At 43.2% G+C, this 22680-nt stretch overlaps 1 protein-coding gene across 1 annotated transcript in view; it reads left to right on the forward strand.

The window, feature by feature from the left end:
* LOC139574257 (vascular endothelial growth factor receptor kdr-like) overlaps nucleotides 1–22680 on the forward strand; it is a 68798-nt gene that overhangs the window by 25642 nt on the left and 20476 nt on the right. Inside the window, exons 11-24 of the mRNA XM_071398663.1 lie at nucleotides 2246–2360; nucleotides 8131–8239; nucleotides 9450–9734; nucleotides 9988–10134; nucleotides 10268–10396; nucleotides 11588–11694; nucleotides 13152–13278; nucleotides 14097–14201; nucleotides 16710–16823; nucleotides 17013–17101; nucleotides 17282–17435; nucleotides 18091–18188; nucleotides 18774–18896; nucleotides 20255–20366. Coding sequence (XP_071254764.1) covers nucleotides 2246–2360; nucleotides 8131–8239; nucleotides 9450–9734; nucleotides 9988–10134; nucleotides 10268–10396; nucleotides 11588–11694; nucleotides 13152–13278; nucleotides 14097–14201; nucleotides 16710–16823; nucleotides 17013–17101; nucleotides 17282–17435; nucleotides 18091–18188; nucleotides 18774–18896; nucleotides 20255–20366 — 1814 coding nt within the window. The remainder of the gene's footprint in view (nucleotides 1–2245; nucleotides 2361–8130; nucleotides 8240–9449; nucleotides 9735–9987; nucleotides 10135–10267; nucleotides 10397–11587; nucleotides 11695–13151; nucleotides 13279–14096; nucleotides 14202–16709; nucleotides 16824–17012; nucleotides 17102–17281; nucleotides 17436–18090; nucleotides 18189–18773; nucleotides 18897–20254; nucleotides 20367–22680) is intronic.

Genomic DNA, 22680 nt, shown 5'->3' on the forward strand with positions numbered 1-22680 from the left:
AGACAGACAGACACACATACAAGAACAGATGCACATACAAAGACAGACACACATACAAAGACAGACACAAAACCAGATCATCTGTGTGAGTCTGGAGTCCAGAACCACCGGGCAAGCCCGGGGCTCCTTCTCCATAAGCATGCCTGCATCCTTTTAATTGACTCTGGCCCAAAATACAGTCATTTATCAAAGAAATGCAGCCCCGGAGAATTCCCCACTCATTTGTGGCCGTTGGCTCTGTGGGCGGGGATAGAGGATATATTAGTCTCAGACTCCCCAAGCTTTTATAGAGCTGAACGGGACAGAGCGTGTGGTATGAGTGACGTGGGCGTGAATGTCGACCTGCTAGTGAACCTTTAACAACATGAACATTCCCTGAAAGCCAGAGCAGCCAGAACACAGTCAGTGACAGCAGGGGTCCTTTCTGAGGCGTAAAATCAGGCAAACAATGGGCCATTACCGTGGGATTATCAGGACAAAACACCGCTAGAAAAACACGTCTCTGGACGGCCTCACAACGGAGGGCCTGAATTATGTTACACTTCATGCGCTTTAACTTGACAAGTGCTTCTGTTAATTATCCATAATTATTGGTTAAAAAACCCACTCTTGGTACGCCAAATTTGTGACAGAAATAATGGCGGAGGGTCAAGCTGTGTCAAAGTGCCCCGTTTCTGCAGCCCTAAAGATAATCAACTCTGGCAATGGAAACAGTGGCTCATAAACGTTTGACGCTGAAAAGGGCTTGTTTTTTCAACAGCTAATGAGGGAGTGGCTTCAGACAGAGAAACAGCCCAGGCCAGCCACGGCCTGATTGGAGGCAGATTGAGCCAACTGTTTGTTTTATACAGTTCAGACCCACTTCAAGTACCTGTCACTGCAAATTGACCACTTATCATTTCAGGATGGGACCTCATATAAATCACAAATCACAGTCCCCTTGTGGTTGGGGAAGCGTAACGTCTCAGATAGCAGTTGGGAGTTAAAGAAAGAGTGATTGGGAGATGGGGAGAGATGAAGGGGGGGGGGGGGAGGGGGTTTCTTTATCAGCAGCAGGGTAGGATGGTATCAGCTGTCCCTTGTTGACCCAATAAGGTTTGGGGAACAGGCTTATCTCCTCTGGCCAGAGAGTGGGGGGGTTTCCTGTTCGAGGTGACGCATAGCCAGCAGCATACCACCCTGCATCCCACTGCTGAATTGCCTCTGAAGCTAATCAAATCAAATCAAATGTTATTTGTCACATGCGCTGAATACAACAGGTGTAGAACTTACCGTGAAATGCTTGCTTAAAAGTCCCTAACCAGCAATGCAGTTCAAGAAATAGAGTTAAGAAAATATTTACTAAATAAACTAAAGTAAAAAAATCTAATCAAAAAGTAACACAAGAAAATTACAAAACAATAACGAGGCTCTATACAGGGGGTACCAGTACCGAGTCAATGTGTGGAGGTACAGGTTAGTCAAGGTGAAAGCAGGGTTGGTCCTGGTCAGTCCCTGGATGGGAGACCAGATGCTGCTGGGAGTTGTGTTGAATGGCCAGTAGGAGGCATTCTTTCCTCTGGTCTAAAAAAATATATAATATCCCAATGCCCCAGGGCAGTGATTGGGGACATTGCCCTGTGTAGGGTGCCGTCTTTTGGATGGGATGTTAAACGGGTGTCCTGACTCTCTGTGTGGTCACGAAAGATCCCATGGCACTTATTGTAGGGGTGTTAATCCTGGCTAAATTCTCAATCTGGCCCTCATACCATCATGGCCACCTAATCATCCCCAACTTCCAGTTGTCTCATTTATTCCCCCTCCGCTCCACTGTAACTATCCCCCAGGTCGTTGCTGTAAATGAGAATGTGTTCTCAGTCAATTTACCTGGTAAAATAAGGGATAAAATAAAAAGCATAGCATGGGGCTTCCTGTCACACTGCAGTTTAACTGGGCTCTAGCTCACTGCACCCTAAAAGGTGTTAGTCAGAGCTTCTTAGGGTTTAATTCCTGACGTTTCAGAGTGACACATTGTCAAACCGTTTGGACAGCTATCACTGGTCCATATTATCAATCGATGGTCCATAGTATCATTTCTGGTTCCCACTAATTAAATACAGGAAATTATGTCATGGCCACACAGCGTCTTGCTCTAACAGTCTCCTGTCCAATATTCTGTACTAATTCACAAAACTGAGTTCATATTTTAGGTAACCTGCAGCTGTTTCGTCTAGTTGAGTAATCACTGATTTCCTCTGTCCTATAGGTGCACCCTTTACACTGAGCCAATCCCAGTTCAAATGGATGATAAAGGGAACTACTCACACAACTGGATTGAGAGCATAAACAACCAAACTGAACTGGTGAAAGGAAAGAACAAGGTATGTATATAATATGGGTTTGATCTCATTAGATTTGTAACCTGAAACTGCTTAACGTTGTACAACTTAGGACAATAATTCATGTGGGTGTACTTTTCATATATGAGTCAGGTTTGATAAATATACTGTAATCTGAACAGAAATGTAAATGTCAATGACAAAATAGTTGTGCAATTAAAAAATATATATATATTTCACCTTTATTTAACTAGGTAAGCTAGTTGAGAACAAGTTCTTATTTACAACTGCGACCTGGCCAAGATGAAGCAAAGCAGTGCGACACAAACAACAACACAGAGTTACACATGGAATAAACATATACAACAATTACTTTGAGATGTACTGTGTGAGAAAGGGATTTAGAGTAAATGGCTATAGAGAGGGCTCGGAGAGACGAACACTGACGTGGAAATCTCCATGACCGTTCTCTTTGAGATGGCAACATCTGAAAACAATAAATCTAGGCAATCCCCATCCTCATATTGGCTGTTCTAGAATGATTCATTCTATCTGCATCACTTTAGACTTATGTAACTGTGACCAAAAGTTATGGAAGGAACATCAATATGTATAATGAAATATAGTACAGTACAGTCTGTACAGTACATTGTAAATACAGTTTATTTATACATTGTAATATTTAACATGTACAGAGAAAAAGCTATATATGGTAAAATACATTTAGTGTATACCAGTAGGCATATTTATGACATGGAAACCCCCTTTATTGTTTACGCTGCAGTAACTGCCACTAAATCAACTTATCCGTCATTTCGTAAATGCTGCCTGCAACAAACAGACCATCATATCTGACACGATTGGCTTTTTATTAAAAGAAGCCCCTTAGCCTTCAATTAAGGTCAACGCAAGTCGAGCGCCAGAACTGCCATGAAGAAAAAGCATTTTGGCTCTTTTCAGGGCTGCTCTCCTGAATCGTTCGTCCGTCTGCCCCATTAACTGAAAGACACAGTTCATTTCACCCTGCTGGAGTGAAAAACACCCTCAGAACAAAACGCAGATTTTGGATCTAAAGCAGCTAGGCCTGTAAATGATGCAGCTGCCTGGTCTGCCAGAGAGCACGGTTTATTCTGACATCAGTGGATCTTTGTCTGTTGGAACACTGAGGGCTGTGGAGCTCCTCGTAAAACAGCCCAATACAACCATATGGCTCAAGCCATCCGTGTGCAGACAGCGGAGAATGGACTTTTATAGGTTCCCTCCTAACACTGACCTTTTGAATAGATCAGCCGTAATCGCTGGAACTACTGAAACAAAGTTTGGAAATTGAAATAATTGGTTATTTTGATTGTTTTCATCATATCTGTATTATTACACCATACCTGAATGTAATGGTTATGGGATCCACAAGAGGTATGCAAATAATTACAATCTTAAAAGTGTTCACCTGGGACACCATGACCATATAACCACACAACTGTTAGTTCCTAAGTCTCCAATACAAGTTTCTGCAATTTGCCCTGCAGTTTACTAAACACTCGATCACTTCCTCTCACAAAGCATACTGATCATGGAGACTGTAGACATTACAGCACATGTCCTAGAGGAGCTTGTTACCAAAACCATTCACTCCAAACGTAATTAAGTGCAGGCCTCAACTGTTTTCCCCAAAAGCCCATCTATAGGATTAGTTGAAAGACAGTCGTTCCAACACACTAGGTCAAATTGGGACATAAATCTAGCCAGGATATAAGCATTTCCACAGCACAAGCAAACCTACCACCAAAGAAAATACTGGTAATAATAAGTCATTACCCAAACATGTATGCTGGTGTGGTAAACTTTATGAAATGGTATTTCTCCAGCTTTCCCCTATAGGAGATTTATGAAGGTGTTTCCTCCCTCTGATGATGCACGGTTGAAGGAATTTTGAATCATGCTAATGGTATACAAACTGTAAAGAACGGGAATCATGCTAATGGTATACATACTGTAAAGAATGGGAATCGTGCTAATGGTATACATACTGTAATAACAGGACTCATGCTAATGGTATACAGTACATACTGTAAAGAACGGGAATCATGCTAATGGTATACAGTACATACTGTAAAGAACAGGAATCATGCTAATGCTATACTGTACATACTGTAAAGAACGGGAATCATGCTAATGGTATACAAACTGTAAAGAACGGGAATCATACTAATGGTATACATACTGTAAAGAATGGGAATTATGCTAATGGTATACATACTGTAATAACAGGACTCATGCTAATGGTATACAGTACATACTGTAAAGAACGGGAATCATGCTAATGGTATACAGTACATACTGTAAAGAACAGGAATCATGCTAATGCTATACTGTACATACTGTAAAGAACGGGAATCATGCTAATGGTATACAAACTGTAAAGAACGGGAATCATGCTAATGGTATACATACTGTAAAGAACGGGAATCATGCTAATGGTATACAAACTGTAAAGAACGGGAATCATACTAATGGTATACATACTGTAAAGAATGGGAATTATGCTAATGGTATACATACTATAAAGAACGGGAATCATGCTAATGGTATACATAATGTAATAACAGGACTCATGCTAATGGTATACAGTACATACTGTAAAGAACAGGAATCATGCTAATGGTATACATACTGTAAAGAACAGGAATCATGCTAATGGTATACATACTGTAAAGAATGGGAATCATGCTAATGGTATACATACTGTAATAACAGGACTCATGCTAATGGTATACAGTACATACTGTAAAGAACAGGAATCATGCTAATGGCATACATACTGTAATAACAGGACTCATGCTAATGGTATACAGTACATACTGTAAAGAATGGGAATCATGGTAATGGTATACATACTGTAAAGAACAGGAATCATGCTAATGGTATACATACTGTAAAGAACAGGAATCATGCTAATGGTATACATACTGTAAAGAACAGGAATCATGCTAATGGTATACATACTGTAAAGAACAGGAATCATGCTAATGGTATACATACTGTAAAGAACAGGAAGGCCCGCACACTGCTTGTGCTCCCAATTCACCACTTTATTGACTACCTATCAATCCGAAACGGATCTCCTTCAGGTACAATACAGTACACACCTAGTAATAGAGGGCTTAGGCTTCATTCACTTCCAACACTACTAATTTCTGATGGACATAAATAGGGAGGCACTCCTTATTTACAAGCGCTTGTGGCCCAAACACCAGTGTTTTATAGGGGTGAGGACTAAGGGTCAGTGATAACAAGCACCGGTTTGTTGGGAGATAATTATTTTCTGTCACCCCACATAAATCGCTGTTCTCCGTGAATGAGAATAGAGTGTTAATCAGGTTTGCATGGCCAGCCTCAGAGGGGCTCCTGGTGGAGAGGGGGACCGACTGGGCTGGGTCACAGCACCAGGGGACGGGGGAGAGAGGCATGGGCCCTCCCTGGGGTCATAATGCGTCTGGTCAAGTCACCACTTAGGGACAGAGCGCACTTGTTGAAACGACTGTTTTCCAGCTCACGTTACATCATCATGAGTAATGACTGTAACACAACACCACGTAACTACTCCGTCAGTGGTCTGACCAATGTCATAACAACTCGGGGTAGACAACTTAACACAACTTTTAGCTAGCTTTTCCATCCAAACATGTTTACACAGCGCACACTCACAATCAGGGTTCGGTAGGTTACTTTCTAAGTGTAATCTGTTACAGTTACAAGTTACTTGTCCAAAATTGTAATCAGTAACGTAACTTTTGGATTACCCAAACTCAGTAACGTAATCTGATTACATTTCTTTACTTTTAGATTACTTTCCCCTTAAGATCTATTAGAAGAAGACAAAAATGTATGTTACCAATTGAACGACATCTATTGAAGGATACATCAATGTTAAAGTTTATGTAGCTGGCCATATATGGATGTTAAAGTTTACTTTATGGGTTGGTTATGTAGGCTTCTTCTAACCCATCGCTTTCTACTACATATAATAGTACGATTAAATTAAACTTTGGGTTTTAATGTAAAGATATATCAGAATTCCAGCCATATTAATAATGTTATACCCCTTGGAAATATGGAAGTATAGATTAGCCAAATTGTTTTACCTGAGCATGACCCCCCAAAAAAAGAAAATACAGTATTAGCCAGCCCTACTCTATTATTTATGATTTTGTTGTCATGGAGGACTGATTGGGCTCATTAATTCAATCATTTATAAATCCAAAAATAGATGTAGCAACTACAGATTGCCCACTTAAGTCTATCAAAAGTGTTCAAGTTTGAGCATGTGTGCATTAGGCCTATGTTTTTTTTTTATCAGCATGAATTAGATTGAGCAGTAAAAGCCCCACTTTTATTCCATAAATTTGGATCCGCACTATACAGCTGTTGCAAGAGCGCATTTTTCACTGGCTGTCCACTGGTTTCAAAAACAATGATTGATAGGCAGCTTAAACTTCTTGAATCCAACCATTATTGGGTTCAAATACACATTTAGATTTGTGAACAGCCATCCACAACAACCACAATCCGTAAAGCGAAAATAGCTAAATGAGTGAGCAGCAGTGTGATTGACATCAATGCGCTATGTACATATCAATAGTAAGTGAAATCCGTATCGCCATAGACTACACCACTAGTGGCATCCTTACCTCCAAGCGTTTATTCAAATTGGATAATCTTTGGCTGCCGACAGCAGTCGCACCATTGGAAGACATAGTTTTTACTGTAGCCTACAAAAGCCTATACCTGCTCTTTTCCCGCGATCCATCAAACACATTAATTTTGGTGTTTCATCATAGTGGTCTCTGACTTGTGGTCAGACTCGCTCAGATGGAACAAACTGAAACTTTTTTCAATGCTGATTTGAATGTCATTGATCAACAGAAGTGTCAACGTTTTTTTCCCGCAAACATCCTTTCTGAATTTAAAAGTAATCCTCAAAGTAATCATCTAGTTTATCAAAAGTATCGGTAATCTGATTACAATATTTTTGCTGCTAATGTAACGGATTACAGTTACCGTTTTTGTGTAATCTGTTACTCCCCAACCCTGCTCACAATATGAGCTGAAACATTGAAACCATATTAAAACAGTGAAAATGTGTCCGACACAGTCCAGTCTCATGGCTAAAGCCCTGTTTCTGAGGGGCAGAGCACAATGGCGCTAGAAACCCAGGAAGTTGACACCACCCAGACAATACAGCCACAGCATTCAGCACCTTTGATGTAGCTACTCTGAAAACAGATGTCGTTCTGAACACAAAACAGAACCCCACGCGATCTGGCCCCTTGCCCAAATCGTACTTATTGTTGTGTCTACTTAAGCCATTAAACGGGTTCCACTCCAACGGTGATAGAATCGAGTGTGGCATTGTAAATGCTCCCCAGGAAATGACATGGAGGCCCCGGCACTCTTTCTGTGGACTTGTGCTGCGGGGAGAGAAGAGGCGGGTTTAAAAGTCCAGATGTATCCTTCCATTATTGTGACGAGAGCATAAAATAGGCTCGGCTTAAGGCAGATCTCTGACACACTAGCTAATGGCAAAATAGCCACACTGATGTTGATGGAAAATCTGCTGTGGTATTTCAAAAGACATTGTGTCAGTGTGTATGGATTGAGGTATAATGAATCTTATGCCAACCTGTTTCATGTAACCTTTTTATTTATACAGGTTAGTCTCATCGATATAAAAAAATATATTTTGACCATAGTGTACAGCATTTGCTGGCTGTATTGTAGATCGAATGATTGGCTTATTCGCTCTCCTCCATAGACTGTGAGTACGCTAGTGGTGGGAGCGGCTAATGTCACAGGGATCTACTCCTGCGCAGCCCAGAACAAACTTGGCACCCGTACACTGAGAACCCCCTTCTATGTGGACGGTAAGTGGGTCAATTTAACACTACACAACATGGGGAGTTGATTGAAAGAACAGCATAAGGAAAAATTACAAGCAGAAATGCTTGAGTGGTTTTTATTTTTACGGGCCTATCATAAAGTATAACATATAACATACGTGAAGTCTCGCTTCCAGTGACTACACGTACGCACTGTAATGAATTGCGAGGCAAGCGCAAGAATGCACAGATTGTACTGTGCAATAAAGAGTGCAGATGGAGGCATTAATTGAAACCATCTTCCTCCGGAGGAGGCAGGCTTTAGGATCGAACGGAAGAGGCAAACATGTCCTGGGCCATATGGTACAGTCTAATACTGCGAGTTTAAAAACAGCTCTGAGCGTACACTGGAGCGCCCGCAGGTCATTTCTCTTCTTCTCGGAGCCTGCTGCTGCATGAATCATTTTTTATATGCATCTGAACAGTTCCAAATGTTCATGAAATGAAAATTCCATCTAGTCCAGTTATATAATGATAGGAGAAATCAGCTGTCAGGGCACGCAAGCAGTCATCACAGCGGGAAAAAATGTGAAAACGTAGAAATTTTGAAGTTGAAAACTGATTGATGATAGATTGTAATTGGGAATGGTGGTGACACTATGTTTGGGGACACGGCTGATGATGCCAAACTCTGAGTTTCCGGATGAGAATAAGATCAGTCTCTGGAGGAAGTGCTGCAATGTGCCACCGTTCCAGAGGTGGAGATCGAGAGCACTGGAATGCTGCAGAATTGTAATAACAGCTGTCGTCTCTTATGGAACACAGAATGCTTTCCAGTGTTCTGAATAAACAAACTCAGTCTGGCTCCCCGGAGGCCCGGCCCCGGCCTGATTCCTATTGCACTGCTGTAGGCCGAACATCAGCGCTGCTCACCGCACACCGCCAACGTGCTTCCAATTAACAGTGATGAAACAGGAAATAACGGCAAATTCCTGGTGTGGTGATGCGCAGCTTGATGTTTCAGAGATGTTCTTTCCCAGAATAGGACAGCATCAGTGTCTATCTTGCTGAGAGGAGAGGGTTACAGGCAGTAACAAAGATGCTCTTGTAACCCACTTACATACTGTACAATAATCTGACCTGTGCTTATGCATGGTAGTTTTACTAGGCACCCAAATGGGGTGTCCTCCCTCACACAAAAAAATGCTCTAACACTCCTAATGACCTGATGTGTTTTTCCACTCTCCCCCGCCAGATCACCCTCAGCACCTGGCCATTGAGCCCCAGACTGCCATCGAGGGTGACAACGTCACTCTGACCTGCAGGGGGACTCGGTACCTGTACACAGACCTGCAGTGGAAGGACCCTCAGAACTCCACCATCACCAACAACGTCACGGCCCTGCAGTTCAGCCCATACTCTATCTCTCTCTCCCTAAGCCTGCACAATGTGTCCAGGAATCACACAGCAGGCTACCAGTGCTGGGCACACAAGATCCACAACAAGAGAGTTATAGTCAAGACTGTGCTGACTGTGCATGGTGAGGAAGTGACAGAGAGAACATTGCCTGCTGGGTGTTCAATGAGGTCTCTAACAGAACAGTAATTGCACGTTATATGGGTATTACCAAACTCGAAGAATAATATGTTTGTGTAACATCGTATTTAAAAGGGCCTGCTCCTGGATATAAACCCGCTCGTGATGATGAAACCCAGTAGAGAGATGAGTTTGTCTGAGGAAAATCTTGAAAAGAAGAGCGATCGAATTCAGATATGCTTTTGTGATTGAAACAGAGAGGAAGAGGCCGTGGCTGAGACAGAACCTGACCAATCAAGATATAAACAGCAGCAGCACTCTGACTATGGCCTGCTACGCCCTGGGTGTGCCCCCACCCTACATCACCTGGTACAAAGACAACCTACCAGTACAGGAGGGTCCAGGTAAGAAATGACTCGGGATTTAGGGGCCCTGGGTTTTCCCTGGTCGGGTCACATGATCGTTGCTGAATTGCTCAACCATGTTAGTCATTTTCTCCATAGAATCTGAGCTGTTGACTTCGTGCTGTTGTTCCAGGTATTACCCTGAGGGAGGATGGGGTGCTGACGATCAAGAGAGTGAAGAAAGACGATGAGGGCTTGTACGAGTGTCTGGCCAGCAACGGTGAGGGGAGTGTGAAAGCCAGTGCTGTGGTCACTGTCGTGGGTGAGTCACTACTTTATTTCCATCATAATGAGCTTGACGAGAACCCATGTCATCCTGATAACGAAATCCAATGAATCGAACTGCAGTACATTAACCACGTCAGATTCCAATCAATCAACCCTGAGTTTAACCAGCACAGCCACAGCCAGAGCACTTCCTTACTGCATGACCAATCACAGTCACAGGAAACCTCTTGGCCATACTGGGCCATGTTTTCTTGTCAACAGTACAAATAGCTCTGGCCAGACTTCAGTATGATAACTCTCTGGAGAGGGAGGCTGCCAAGAGGCTTCCAAGTATGTCCAGTGAATTACTCCACTGGCTTTTATGACTGAGGCTCTTGGAGCTCTGACCGAGGTCCCCACCCATGGGACTTGACCTGCAAGGGGTGTGTTAAGAGGTTCCACTCTCAATGACTGTGGGCACAGCAAGGGGAGAAGTCTTCTCGTTAAATAACCATGGGACTGGAAACATGATGACACAGACTGGGGGGGGGGGGGCGAGGTCATGCGACGGTATTCTGACGACTAGCCCTGGCACCAGACATGAATTCCCGTTCCCCCAAAAATGTCCCATTTTCCTCAAAGTCCAACCCCGATGTCAGCATCATCCGTTAGAGCATGTCCAACATTAGACAGTTTGCTTCATGCATTGCCAAACCCTTATTTAGGCATTACTCTAAACAAAACTATGTCACAAAATTCCTAAAGATTAAGGAAGGCAGTTTTGAGATGGCTGACTGTGAATGTTGACATGGTTAGTTAAGAAAATTGTTTAATATGAGATGAATGTGCAACAGTGTGGGATGTATAGGCTAAGCAAACTAGGGATACGCAATGGAATGTGTTTCCACTTGTAGCGTGTACACAACATGGCGGAAATGACTTCATCTAGCAAAAAATGAATAACTGAGAGAAATGCCAGAGTGGACTTTCAAAAAATCAACATTGCAGTGGTGTAATTCACGTCCTTGGATTCAATTAGCGAAATTGACTTTCAAGTACTGGATAAGTAGGCCAGTGCCATGTCTTACTCTAATATGTTAAACAAACAAAACCGTTCCTCTATTGTGTACATCCGTTTATATTTATTCTCAGTTATCAATTCTTATACATTTTTCAAGAATCATCGAAAACACAGAATTCCTCGGTGAACAACAGTTGACTAATTGTTCCTGTGGTCTCCTTCCAGGTGATGAGGGGAAGCCCAACATTGAGGTGATCGTCCTGGTGTGTACAGGAGCTGCTGCCACCTTCCTCTGGCTCATGCTCATCCTCTTCATCCGCAAGCTGAGGAAGGTAACAAGAGATCTCCCTGCAATCACAGCTAGTTCTATACTCTCTATCTCACTCTTCTTGACTGTGAAGACATTCGAGAGTGGTAACTGTTTGGATACTGCACTGGGGACTTGACTCACCATTATTATTTTTTTACTTAGTTAATTAAACCAACGCATCATGCCATTTAACAATGTGTGACATGCTCTTCTCAAGACATATTCAAACATCCACACTACAATTTTTTTTGTTTTGTTAACACGGTTTTTGTTTGTGAGCTTCAGGAGTGGAGTGCAATCTCGCTATACAGATTTTGTCAACTGCGATCACTGAGTCATGTCTCTTGCGAAATGCAGTTCAATTGGGTGGGATAATTTTAGCTTGACGTTTACAATTTCCACATTTCCTGGCATTGGAAAAGTGCTGAGATCGTGTTTGTGTGTATGACAAGAAAGTAGAGAACATGCCTCAACAGTCCAAAGACAATAGAAATAGGCACATTACAACTACAGTCATGGTAGAGCAATGGCACGGTCATGGTAAAGCAATGGCACGGTCATGGTAGAGCAATGGCACGGTTATGGTAGAGCAATGGCACGGTCATGGTAGAGCAATGGCACGGTCGTGGTAGAGCAATGGCACGGTCATGGTAGAGCAATGGCACGGTCATGGTAAAGCAATGGCACGGTCATGGTAGAGCAATGGCACGGTCATGGTAGAGCAATGGCACGGTCGTGGTAGAGCAATGGCACGGTCGTGGTAGAGCAATGGCACGGTCATGGTAAAGCAATGGCACGGTCATGGTAGAGCAATGGCACGGTAATGGTAGAGCAATGGCACGGTCATGGTAAAGCAATGGCACAGTCATAGTAGAGCAATGGCACGGTCGTGGTAAAGCAATGGCTCGGTCGTGGTAAAGCAATGGCACGGTCATGGTAGAGCAATGGCACGGTCATGGTAGAGCAATGGCACGGTCATGGTAGAGCAATGGCACGGTAATGGTAGAGCAATGGCACGGTCATGGTAAAGCAATGGCACAGTCATGGTAGAGCAATGGCACGGTCGTGGTAAAGCAATGGCACGGTCGTGGTAAAGCAATGGCACGGTCATGGTAGAGCAATGGCACGGTCATGGTAGAGCAATGGCACGGTCGTGGTAGAGCAATTGCACGGTCTTGGTAAAGCAATGGCACGGTCATGGTAGAGCAATGGTACGGTCATGGTAGAGCAATGGCACGGTCATGGTAGAGTAATGGCACGGTCGTGGTAGAGCAATGGCACGGTCGTGGTAGAGCAATGGCACGGTCGTGGTAGAGCAATGGCACGGTCGTGGTAAAGCAATGGCACGGTCATGGTAGAACAATGGCACGGTCATGGTAGAACACTTGTGTTATTTTCCACAAATCCTGTTTGATTTTACATACCTACCGTACACGAGCTCCATCACCATTTTCTTCTCCCTCTCATCCCCCCTTCCAGTCTGTGGACTATAAGATGGGTCCATCCATCATCATCGACCCAGACGAGTTTCCTCTGGATGAGCAGTGTGAACTCCTGCAGTATGACAGCAGCAAGTGGGAGTTTCCCCGAGACCGCCTCAGACTGGGTGAGTAACTCACTACACCACTCAGCACTGGTACGGTCTACGAAGTCCCTCACCATGACGACGCTGTAACTCAAAAGGTCAATACGCACCACGAAGGGGCAACTACTCTAAGTGAATTTATTTGTTCACCGTACACTTCTCATCAACAGGTTAATGTCATTTTTGATGAGGTGGCACCCATAACTCTGTGTCCTCTTAAACTGTGCGACCCTGTTTGCCCATTACATTGAAATATAGTGCGAGAGAGGGGTATGTGGCAGAGGTGTCACCCCCCTGTAAAGATGGTGTAGCTTCGTTACTCATCAGTGATCCTCCGCTGTCACCCAGTCTTAACATTATATATCCCCTGGAGGAACGCTTCACGGGTCCAGTCGTCAGAACCTCAGCAGGTTGTTTTAGCCCTTTCCTGCAGTCAATGACCAAAAGTGACCTCTTTTGCCCCAATGGGTGGAATGTCCGGTGTTTCTATGTCAAACAGCTTTGTTAGATTTCAGTCTTCTGTGATGTATATAAAATGTAATATTGGATTCAAACTCAAAATTGAATACATTTCAAGTCTATATCTGACATGGTACAGGTGTCTTCTTTTTTGTAAGCCCATAACCTAGTGTGTGAGGTGTATACTTTTATTTTAAAGTAGATTTGTTTCAAAGTAGACCAAGAATCACTCTGTGTGACCCTGATTTAACCCACTACAGTAAAAGGTTAATTACAGGCCCATATCGCCCCTGACAGGGAACCCAACCTGATTTACTTAACCCACTGGTCTCTCTCTCTCTCGCTCTCTTTCTCTCTTCTCTCTCTTCTCTCTCTCTCAGGCAAAACTCTGGGCCATGGAGCCTTCGGGAAAGTGGTGGAGGCTTCTGCTTTTGGGATCGACAAGCTCTCGACCTGCAAGACTGTGGCTGTCAAAATGCTGAAAGGTAGGGTAGAGGCATCAAGACTTTCATCTGAAAACGTAATACACGCTCATTAACAGCACTCGCGAGTCACTTTGGTTGGGAAACCAGGCTGAAAAGTCATACAGGTTGTTTCCACATAACTTCCTTTTGATCCCACCTGGTGGAGACGATACTGATGAAGGTACTCCTCTCCTAATGCACGTGGTCAGACCTACAGTAGAAACACAACAGCCGTCGTTCTGAATGTAACAGATGTAAAACAGCCATCTGTCATTTCAGCAGGTTATTTGGTTTCTCGTGCATGATATGAATTCAAGAACTGTGATGGCACACGTGTGTGCAATTAACAGTTGCGCGCGGGGTGTCGGTTCAAAGTAGGCGTGTGATGGCTGCTTCTAACAGACTGTTTGGTCTGAGAGAGACTAAGGCCTTGGTGTCCCCGGTGAGGATGACATTCGGCAGATGTGACAGGAATCAGGAAAGCATTCCACTTGGGTCCAAGATTTTCAGGCGATAAAAAATGTAAACCTGTACGGTACAAATGATGCATCTACAAAATATATGCACGTTAATCCTTATTAAGGTTGATAGACCTGATGTTTTTTAGATGCACAAACAATTGAGAACAACGACCCCCCACCCCTTCCCCACGTAAGATTTATGGTCACCATAACTCACAGCCACATTTCACAATCTTTCTAAATCTGGCAGAACATATTTATTCCATCAAAATGGAAACAGCGGAAGAAGACTCCAGAAGCAAGAGAGACTGTCCAAGGGATTTGGCCTACTGATCTTAGCAGAGTAAACATTTCAGCCCAACATTACTGGCTGTATCCCCTTAGGGTTGAAGTGGTCAAACTAACTTTCCTCCTGGCTCTGTTGGGGTGGCCAACTCCAACTCTGTAGAGTAATGGGACCATGGATGGACAGTGATGGTGTTGTGAAAGATTTAGCTACATGATAAACCAGGCCATTTGTTAGATAATTCCATCAGTGTCACAGCATTAATCATCCCCTTCCATTAATCACAGAGGAACCAAGCTCACCGGGCTGGCTGTTGCTCCCTGCTCTGCTCCAGGAACCCCAGGTCAAACGTAGTGAAAAGCAGCTCACTTCCCTAAACTGACCCTTCCTACGGGTGGTTTGAGACTCAGCGTCAGTCAGCTCCAGCTTCCGGAGCAGGCTGGGACCGCTGTGATGAGCCAACATAAGATAGAGCAGAAGTACAGACCCAAAACTCAGCTCAACTCTCTATGTTCTCCATTCATTATTTAAATTCAAGTCATTGATTCATAATTAAAATCGACCAAAATCTCTGTTAGAGTAAACCACATCCAGGGAGTCAGTGATGGATAAGAGCAGGAATATTTCGCACTATTTTGTTCAGTCAATGTTTTCATTTTGTTTATCAGTTAGGGACAATATTGTCTACTAACATTGCTAACTCCAACCACCTGTGGCCAGATGAGCTTTTCAGATAATGAAAGAGAGAGACATTACACAGGCTCATCGGACGCATTAGGCTGCCACCCAACATTGACTAGTTGCTATTTCACGGTCTTTGAGATCAGCGTAGCGTAGAGGTTGATTTATGGTTGACCGTTCATCTTTGGCATCGATGGCACCCCAAAAAGGACGAGTCACTTTGATGGTGTTTAGTTTATTTGGTTAAGAATAACCCTCCCTCTGACCTCATAGCATGCCTGACCCAGATATCCGCCTCCTTATATGATGTGTAGACTGGATATATAACTGAGAAAAACAACAGCATTATCTGTTCTGTGATCTTTAAAAAAAAAATTACCTGTATTTAACTAGGCAAGTCAGTTAAGAACAAATTCTTATTTACAATGACGACCTACTTCATCCAAACTCGGACGACGCTGGTCCAATTGTGCGCCGCGCTATGGGACTCCCAATCACAGCCAGATGTGATACAGCCTGGAATCGAACCAGGGACTGTAGTGACACCTCTTGCACTGGGATGCAGTGCCTGAGACCGCTGCGCCACTCGGGAGCCCTGTTCACACTCAACAGTTATAGTGTCTCTCCATGTGTGCTCCAGGGTTTATTTTGACGGAATGTATGGCTGTACTTTGGGTTGTATGCCAGAATCTGTTTGAATGTGAGAGAAGGCTGATGTTTATGTTTGAAGTTATATATTCCCATGTTGACTTCATTCCTTTCCTGACATTATCTTTGCATTCCATCTTAACCTTTCACATTGAATGTTCTCATGTCGATGATCATATTTTCTTATATGAAACATTTCTTGCCTATCTTAAATCTCCTCCACATATGTCAAATCTGTTCTTTATTAAATATACTGTTTGGTTTCCAGACGTCCATGAACGTACATCAGTTGGAGTCATCTTAAACAAAGCGAAATAACTTCAATGAAAATGTAATTTAAAGTCAAAATACATCCACGCTTTTGAGGGGTTGTATGAAACAGTATCCCCGCAATCGGAAATGTATATTTAACCAGCTTCCCTCTAAATGATCTGTGTGTTTGCGTTGTAACAGGAGGAGCTACGACAAATGAGCGCAAGGCTCTGATGTCCGAGCTGAAGATCCTGATCCACATTGGTCATCATCTGAACGTGGTCAACCTGCTGGGAGCCTGCACCAAGCCTGGAGGTGAGCGAGACAGAGGACAGGGTTAACTCTATGGTTAAACTTAGCCACAGTGTATGACTTGTGAAGTAAATGTATAAATTGCTGGCATCTCAGAGAAAATCCATCATGATTTCAACACACTCTTGTCACTGTTTATGAATCATTACTCGTTAGTCAGTTTCTTTGAATCCTGTGCTTCTTTCTTCTCAGGTCCGTTGATGATGATAGTGGAGTACTGCAAATATGGAAACTTGTCAAACTACTTGAGAAGCAAGAGGGCTGATTTCATCGTCTATAAGGTGAATCAGCAGCTTCACGGACTGAAGCTTTCAGAAATGCTGTTTTCTCATTATATCCTATTCAAAAGCCTTCATCATTTAGTCTATTTCTCAACCTGATAAGAAAACCCCAGATTGTCAGCAGAGCCGCTTTCTAAAGTGACTCAAGCTTTGCGTCTTGTATCTGGTGTGTCTCGTCAGAGCCAGGACGGTAAGCTGGTGACGTCGGGGTCGGGCTGTGACCTCAGCGAGCTCATCAAGCGGCGCCTGGAGAGCGTGGCAAGCACCGGAAGCTCGGCCAGCTCCGGCTTTGTGGAAGATAAGAGCTACTGCGACTCAGAGGAAGAGGAGGAAGGTAAAACTAAACGAGCCAACAGTGTCTTCCTTCCCCTCACCTCCACCCCACCCTCCCCCGGATTGTTTTCTTCCTGGGCCTGATGGGACATTTCCTCCTCCTGTTCATAATTACAATCGATAGGTCAGAACCCCAGGCTGGCACCCACTGTGCCTGGAAGAGAAGGAGGAGTGGAGGAAAAGGCCTCTGTTGACTTCCTCCTCTGACAGAAGTGTTTGTCTGGTCCTGGCGTGTCGGACATTTTGTTTTGTGATGTGTTATTTCTGGGGCGATTAAATGTTTACTCAGGTGGGCTGATGGAAGGAGTCCACTGGGTTCCTCCACAAACCCCCTCCTGCTGTCACACTGCACCGATATCACACGTCTCACCCCACATTTAAAATAACACCAGGCATCCTCTCCTGTCTTTAGGATGTTTTTAGTAAGACAGAGACTGTAGGTGGATGAATGAACCGTACTGTACGTGACAAAGGGGGTTTCGATGATGACATGTTGCAGGTTTCTTTGTATGGGAGGCTTACATTACAAATATGGAGTTGTTGATCCTGCATGTATACATTTGTATTGTGCATAATTAATGTGTTACACCATACTAAATCGTGTTTATGAAAATTGCTTGTAGTCATTACCACTTTATGTTTTGTTTTACCCTCAGAGCCAGAGGATCTGTACAAGAGAGTATTGACAATGGAAGATTTGATTTGCTACAGTTTCCAAGTTGCAAAAGGCATGGAGTTCCTGGCTTCACGCAAGGTATGCACTTCCTCTAGGCAAATTACTGCATCAAAATCAATTAGTTTCCAAAAGGCAGTCTGATGAGACACAAGTTGCTGTTTTTAATCAGCTAATACCAGTTTATAAAGCTTTATTCTGTCCAGTTGACTTTAATAAAATGCTGTTGTATTTCGAAAGCCGGGGAAGTCGTTTTGTTCACCTTTTTTTCATTCATAGTAAACTCTGTTCGCTGTGAGTCTATTGGCATATTGGCTGTAATCAGTCTAAAAGTCACAAGCTCTGGGAGAGCAGTTTAGACTCATTAGTGATCCCATTGTTGTAACTATCCCCATTAGAAAGAAGGCCTTAACCTGGATATGAAACACTTCACATCAGAATATCACTGATGACTGTTCCATATGGCTGTCTTAGCTGACATGCACAGGGCCATGAGTGTTTCCTGTAAGGTCACATGGTCAGGAAATAGTCCTGGCTCTAGCCATGCATTATCCCATTAGGCTGAATCTTAACTTGAGATATCTCCACAGAACTCAAACGTTCATGTAAAGTCATGCATTGATGTCAATCCTAATCCAAATGGATGTTTTATCTTCTTTTCGTTAGTGTATTCATCGTGACCTGGCTGCAAGAAACATCTTACTGTCGGAGAATAATGTTGTGAAGATTTGCGATTTTGGACTGGCCAGAGACATCTACAAAGACCCAGACTACATTCGCAAAGGAGATGTTAGTAGCTACATACTGTACTTCTATTAATCTGACATAATAAGTACATTATATATGTGATGAAATGTGCCATTGACTTGACGATTACCGCCTGGTTGTGTGAGAGAAACCAGAGGCTGTAACTTGACTGCCATCATTCAAAAATGACTTGGCAAAAACTATAGCGCCTTCAGAACGTATTCATACCCCTTGACTTATTCCACATTTTGGGTTTTTTCTCACCCATCTACACACAATATCCCATAATGACGAAGTGGAAACATGTTTTTAGATATGTTTGCAAATGTATTAAAAATGAAGTACAGAAATATTGCATTTACATAAGTGTTCAGACACCTGAGCCAACACATGTTAGAATCGCCTTTGGCGGCGATTACAGCTGTGAGTCTTTCTGGGTAATTCTCCAAGAGCTTTGCACACCTGGATTGTACAATATATGCCCATTATTCTTCAAAAATTCTTCAAGCTCTGTCAAATCTGTTGTTGATCATTGCTAGACAACCATTTTCAAGTCTTGCCATAGATCTTCAAGCAGATTTAAGTCAAAACTGTAACTCGGCCACTTAGGAACATTCACTGTCTTCTTAGTAAGCAACTCAAGTGTACATTTGGCCTTGTGTTTTAGGTTATTGTCCTGCTGAAAGGTAACTCTCAGGAATTGTGAAAAACTGAATGTTTTTGGCTCAGGTGTATGTAAACTTCCGACTTCAACTGTATGTGTGGGGTACAGAGATGAGGTAGTCATTCAAAAATCATGTTCAACGCTATTATTGCACACAGAGTGACTTGTGACTTGTGTGACTTGTTGACTTGTTAAGCAAATTTTTACTCCCAAACTTATTTAGGCTTGCTGTAACAAAGGGGTTGAATACTTATTGACTCAAGACATTGCAGCTTTTCATTTTTCATACATTTTGACATTATGGGGTATTGTGTGTAGTAGGCCAGTGACCAAAAAATCTAAATTGATTCCATTTTAAATTCCGGCTGTAACATAACAAAATGTGAGTAAGTAATGATGTGAATTATTTCTGAAGGCACTGTGAAGACGGACTGAATAAATGCAATAGTTCTGAGAAATGCCAGATATTCTGGGCAGATTTCAGTGTTTGTCTGAATACGGAATAAACGTGTCTGTCTGCATAGACTAGAGGATGTTTGGTTGTTGAGGATGTGTGGTAGAACTATGGCATGAGGGCATGTATAGTACTTCATTCAACTCAAGCCCTTCTGCTTCTCAGATGTGACAGGTCGGTTATTGATGGTATTAGTGAGAGAGCCAGTCACACAGGTGAGATGAGATACCGATTTAAAAGAGCTGTCGTCTCTTATCTCCGTCTATCTCTCCCCCCCCACAGTCCAGACTGCCCCTCAAGTGGATGGCGCCAGAGGCCATTTTTGACAAGATCTACACCACTCAGAGCGATGTGTGGTCCTTTGGAGTCCTAATGTGGGAGATTTTCTCTCTGGGTAAATATACAGACCTTTAGTCCTGACCAGGAATGACTCACTGTGCCTTATAGTCCCTCACCTCCTCACCTGACCTCCCCATTAGCAGAATTAATGAGCAGAAATGAACAAACATCTGTGCACATTTCACAACGCAGCCGTGTGGAACAATACAGACTTATTCAATGCAGATTTCCTCCGTTGTGTAGGTCCTTATCTTAAATCTCCTCTACAAGGACTATTGTTTTAGGACTTGTCATGAAACTACAGATTTGGACTGCTTCCATGCTCACTGCCCCACAACTTACTTCTTTCAGAGAAATTATATTATGCTAAATGTGTTTTTGTTATTTCTCAGTAAACATTACTGCTTAGAAGAAGAAAAAAAATCTAAAAGCTTTTTTTACATGTAATCTTACAATTTTGCACATAGTGTGCAGTATCCCTTCCATAGAAGGGAGAGGTTTCTTTCTGTCATCAGCCAGCGATGTTCAGTGAGGAGTCTCCAGTCAGCTAGCCAGGCGAGGCAAGGTGCCCCCAGCCATGCAGCTCCTCCAGATGTACTGGATCATAACTGTCTCCTGCTACTGCGTAATTGTGCCTCTGGGATAAAACGGGGCTGCATTGTCAGCTTGAGAGAACAATTTTCATGCTGCTCGTGCTTTAAACATTAGTGAACTTCCACTGTGAATTCTATCACAGGCAAAGGGCCGTTAAAAAGAAAGAATACCTCTCATTTAAGCCGGCCGTTCACTTCCCAGCTGGCAATGCAAACGCGCTGTAACCAAGCAGCCGATCAATGTAAATGTTTGCCCCTGTGGTGAAACCACTGCAACCTTTGAGACGCCATTGAAAGTAGGTCCATGACTGTCTTTGCACCGTGCAACAAAGCAGAGACCAAGCTGTTCTAGAGCAAGACTCCACATGACATATTGTATGCTCAAATGTCACCATAGGCAGCAAGGACAACATTCAGAGTAAATGTTAGGAAAGTGTAAGGAAAGAACAGCACATTGATGCAGGGCTTTAGGTTTGATTGTGCTGCTACGCTTGAACCTCTGCCATGAAGCCAATCACCCAGGAGGACTTGGGTCAACAACAAAAAAAAGAGTGTGAAATGTTGAACTACCTCAAGACATGGGGTACATGCAAACACTTGTTCTCTCTCTCTCTCTCTCTCTCTCTCTCTCTCTCTCTCTCTCTCTCTCTCTCTCTCTCTCTCTCTCTCTCTCTCTCTCTCTCTCTCTCTCTCTCTCTTTATCTCTCTCTCTCTATCTCTCTCTCATGCTCTCTCTTTATCTCTCTCTCTCATGCTCTCTCTCTCTCTCTCTCTCTCTCTCTCTCTCTCTCTCTCTCTCTCTCTCTCTCACTCACTCACTCACTCACTCACTCACTCACTCACTCACTCTCTCTCACTCTCTCTTTATCTCTCTCTCTCACTCTCTCTTTATCTCTCTCTCTCATGCTCTCTCTTTATCTCTCTCTCATGCTCTCTCATGCTCTCTCTGTTTCTCTCACACTCTCTCGCTCTCTGTTTCTCTCGCTCTCTCTCTCTCTCTCACATGCTCCCTCTTTATCTCTCTCTCTCACACACACACTCTCTCCCTTCGCTCACTCTCTCTCTCTCTCTCTTTCTCCCGTAACCTTTCTTTGTCACAACCACACACACTCTGTTTGGACCCCAGGAAGTGTAGCTGCTGACTTGGCAACAGCTTATGGGCATCTTAATAAAATACAATAAATAAAATACTAAATACCCACAGACACAGATACATATACAGTACCTTCACATAACCACTCACACATCTGGGTGGTGTAAACATGGTCTCAGAAAGATAAATTAGGACACGAAACGACTGCAAAAAAATGACAAACACTCAGTCTGGCAACCTGATAGGTGTTTGAAGGTCAAAGGTTTGCTCCAGTCCCAAGGTGCTGGCATATGCATATGGAGACGTGACCTGCAGTCTAGCAGCTTGAGTTTTGTCTTGTGGTTTAGGATTTCCACCTCTTGTTAGTTTTAGGTGCCAAACCATCAACTACACCCCTGTTTCTGTGTTAGATATGAGTTACGCGGTAATCGACCTATTTGTTTGCCATGATTGGTTGATGTGATGAAAAGAAAAAGGGCGTTCTAGCAGGCGTTACCTCCTCCTAAGACTGCTTGTTAATATCGACATAGTGCTCTGGAGATTTAGATGCTATCTGACATTTTGTCAGGGCTCTCGGTCGGGTACATGAAAATATTTGTTCATGAGTCAGGAAATGTTTATGGATTACATGGCGTGGGCAATATTTTTGAAAACCCCAACGGGATTGGATATTTGATACAAGT

This window comes from Salvelinus alpinus, chromosome 4, assembly GCF_045679555.1.
Source record: "Salvelinus alpinus chromosome 4, SLU_Salpinus.1, whole genome shotgun sequence".
Lineage (NCBI taxonomy): Eukaryota > Metazoa > Chordata > Actinopteri > Salmoniformes > Salmonidae > Salvelinus > Salvelinus alpinus.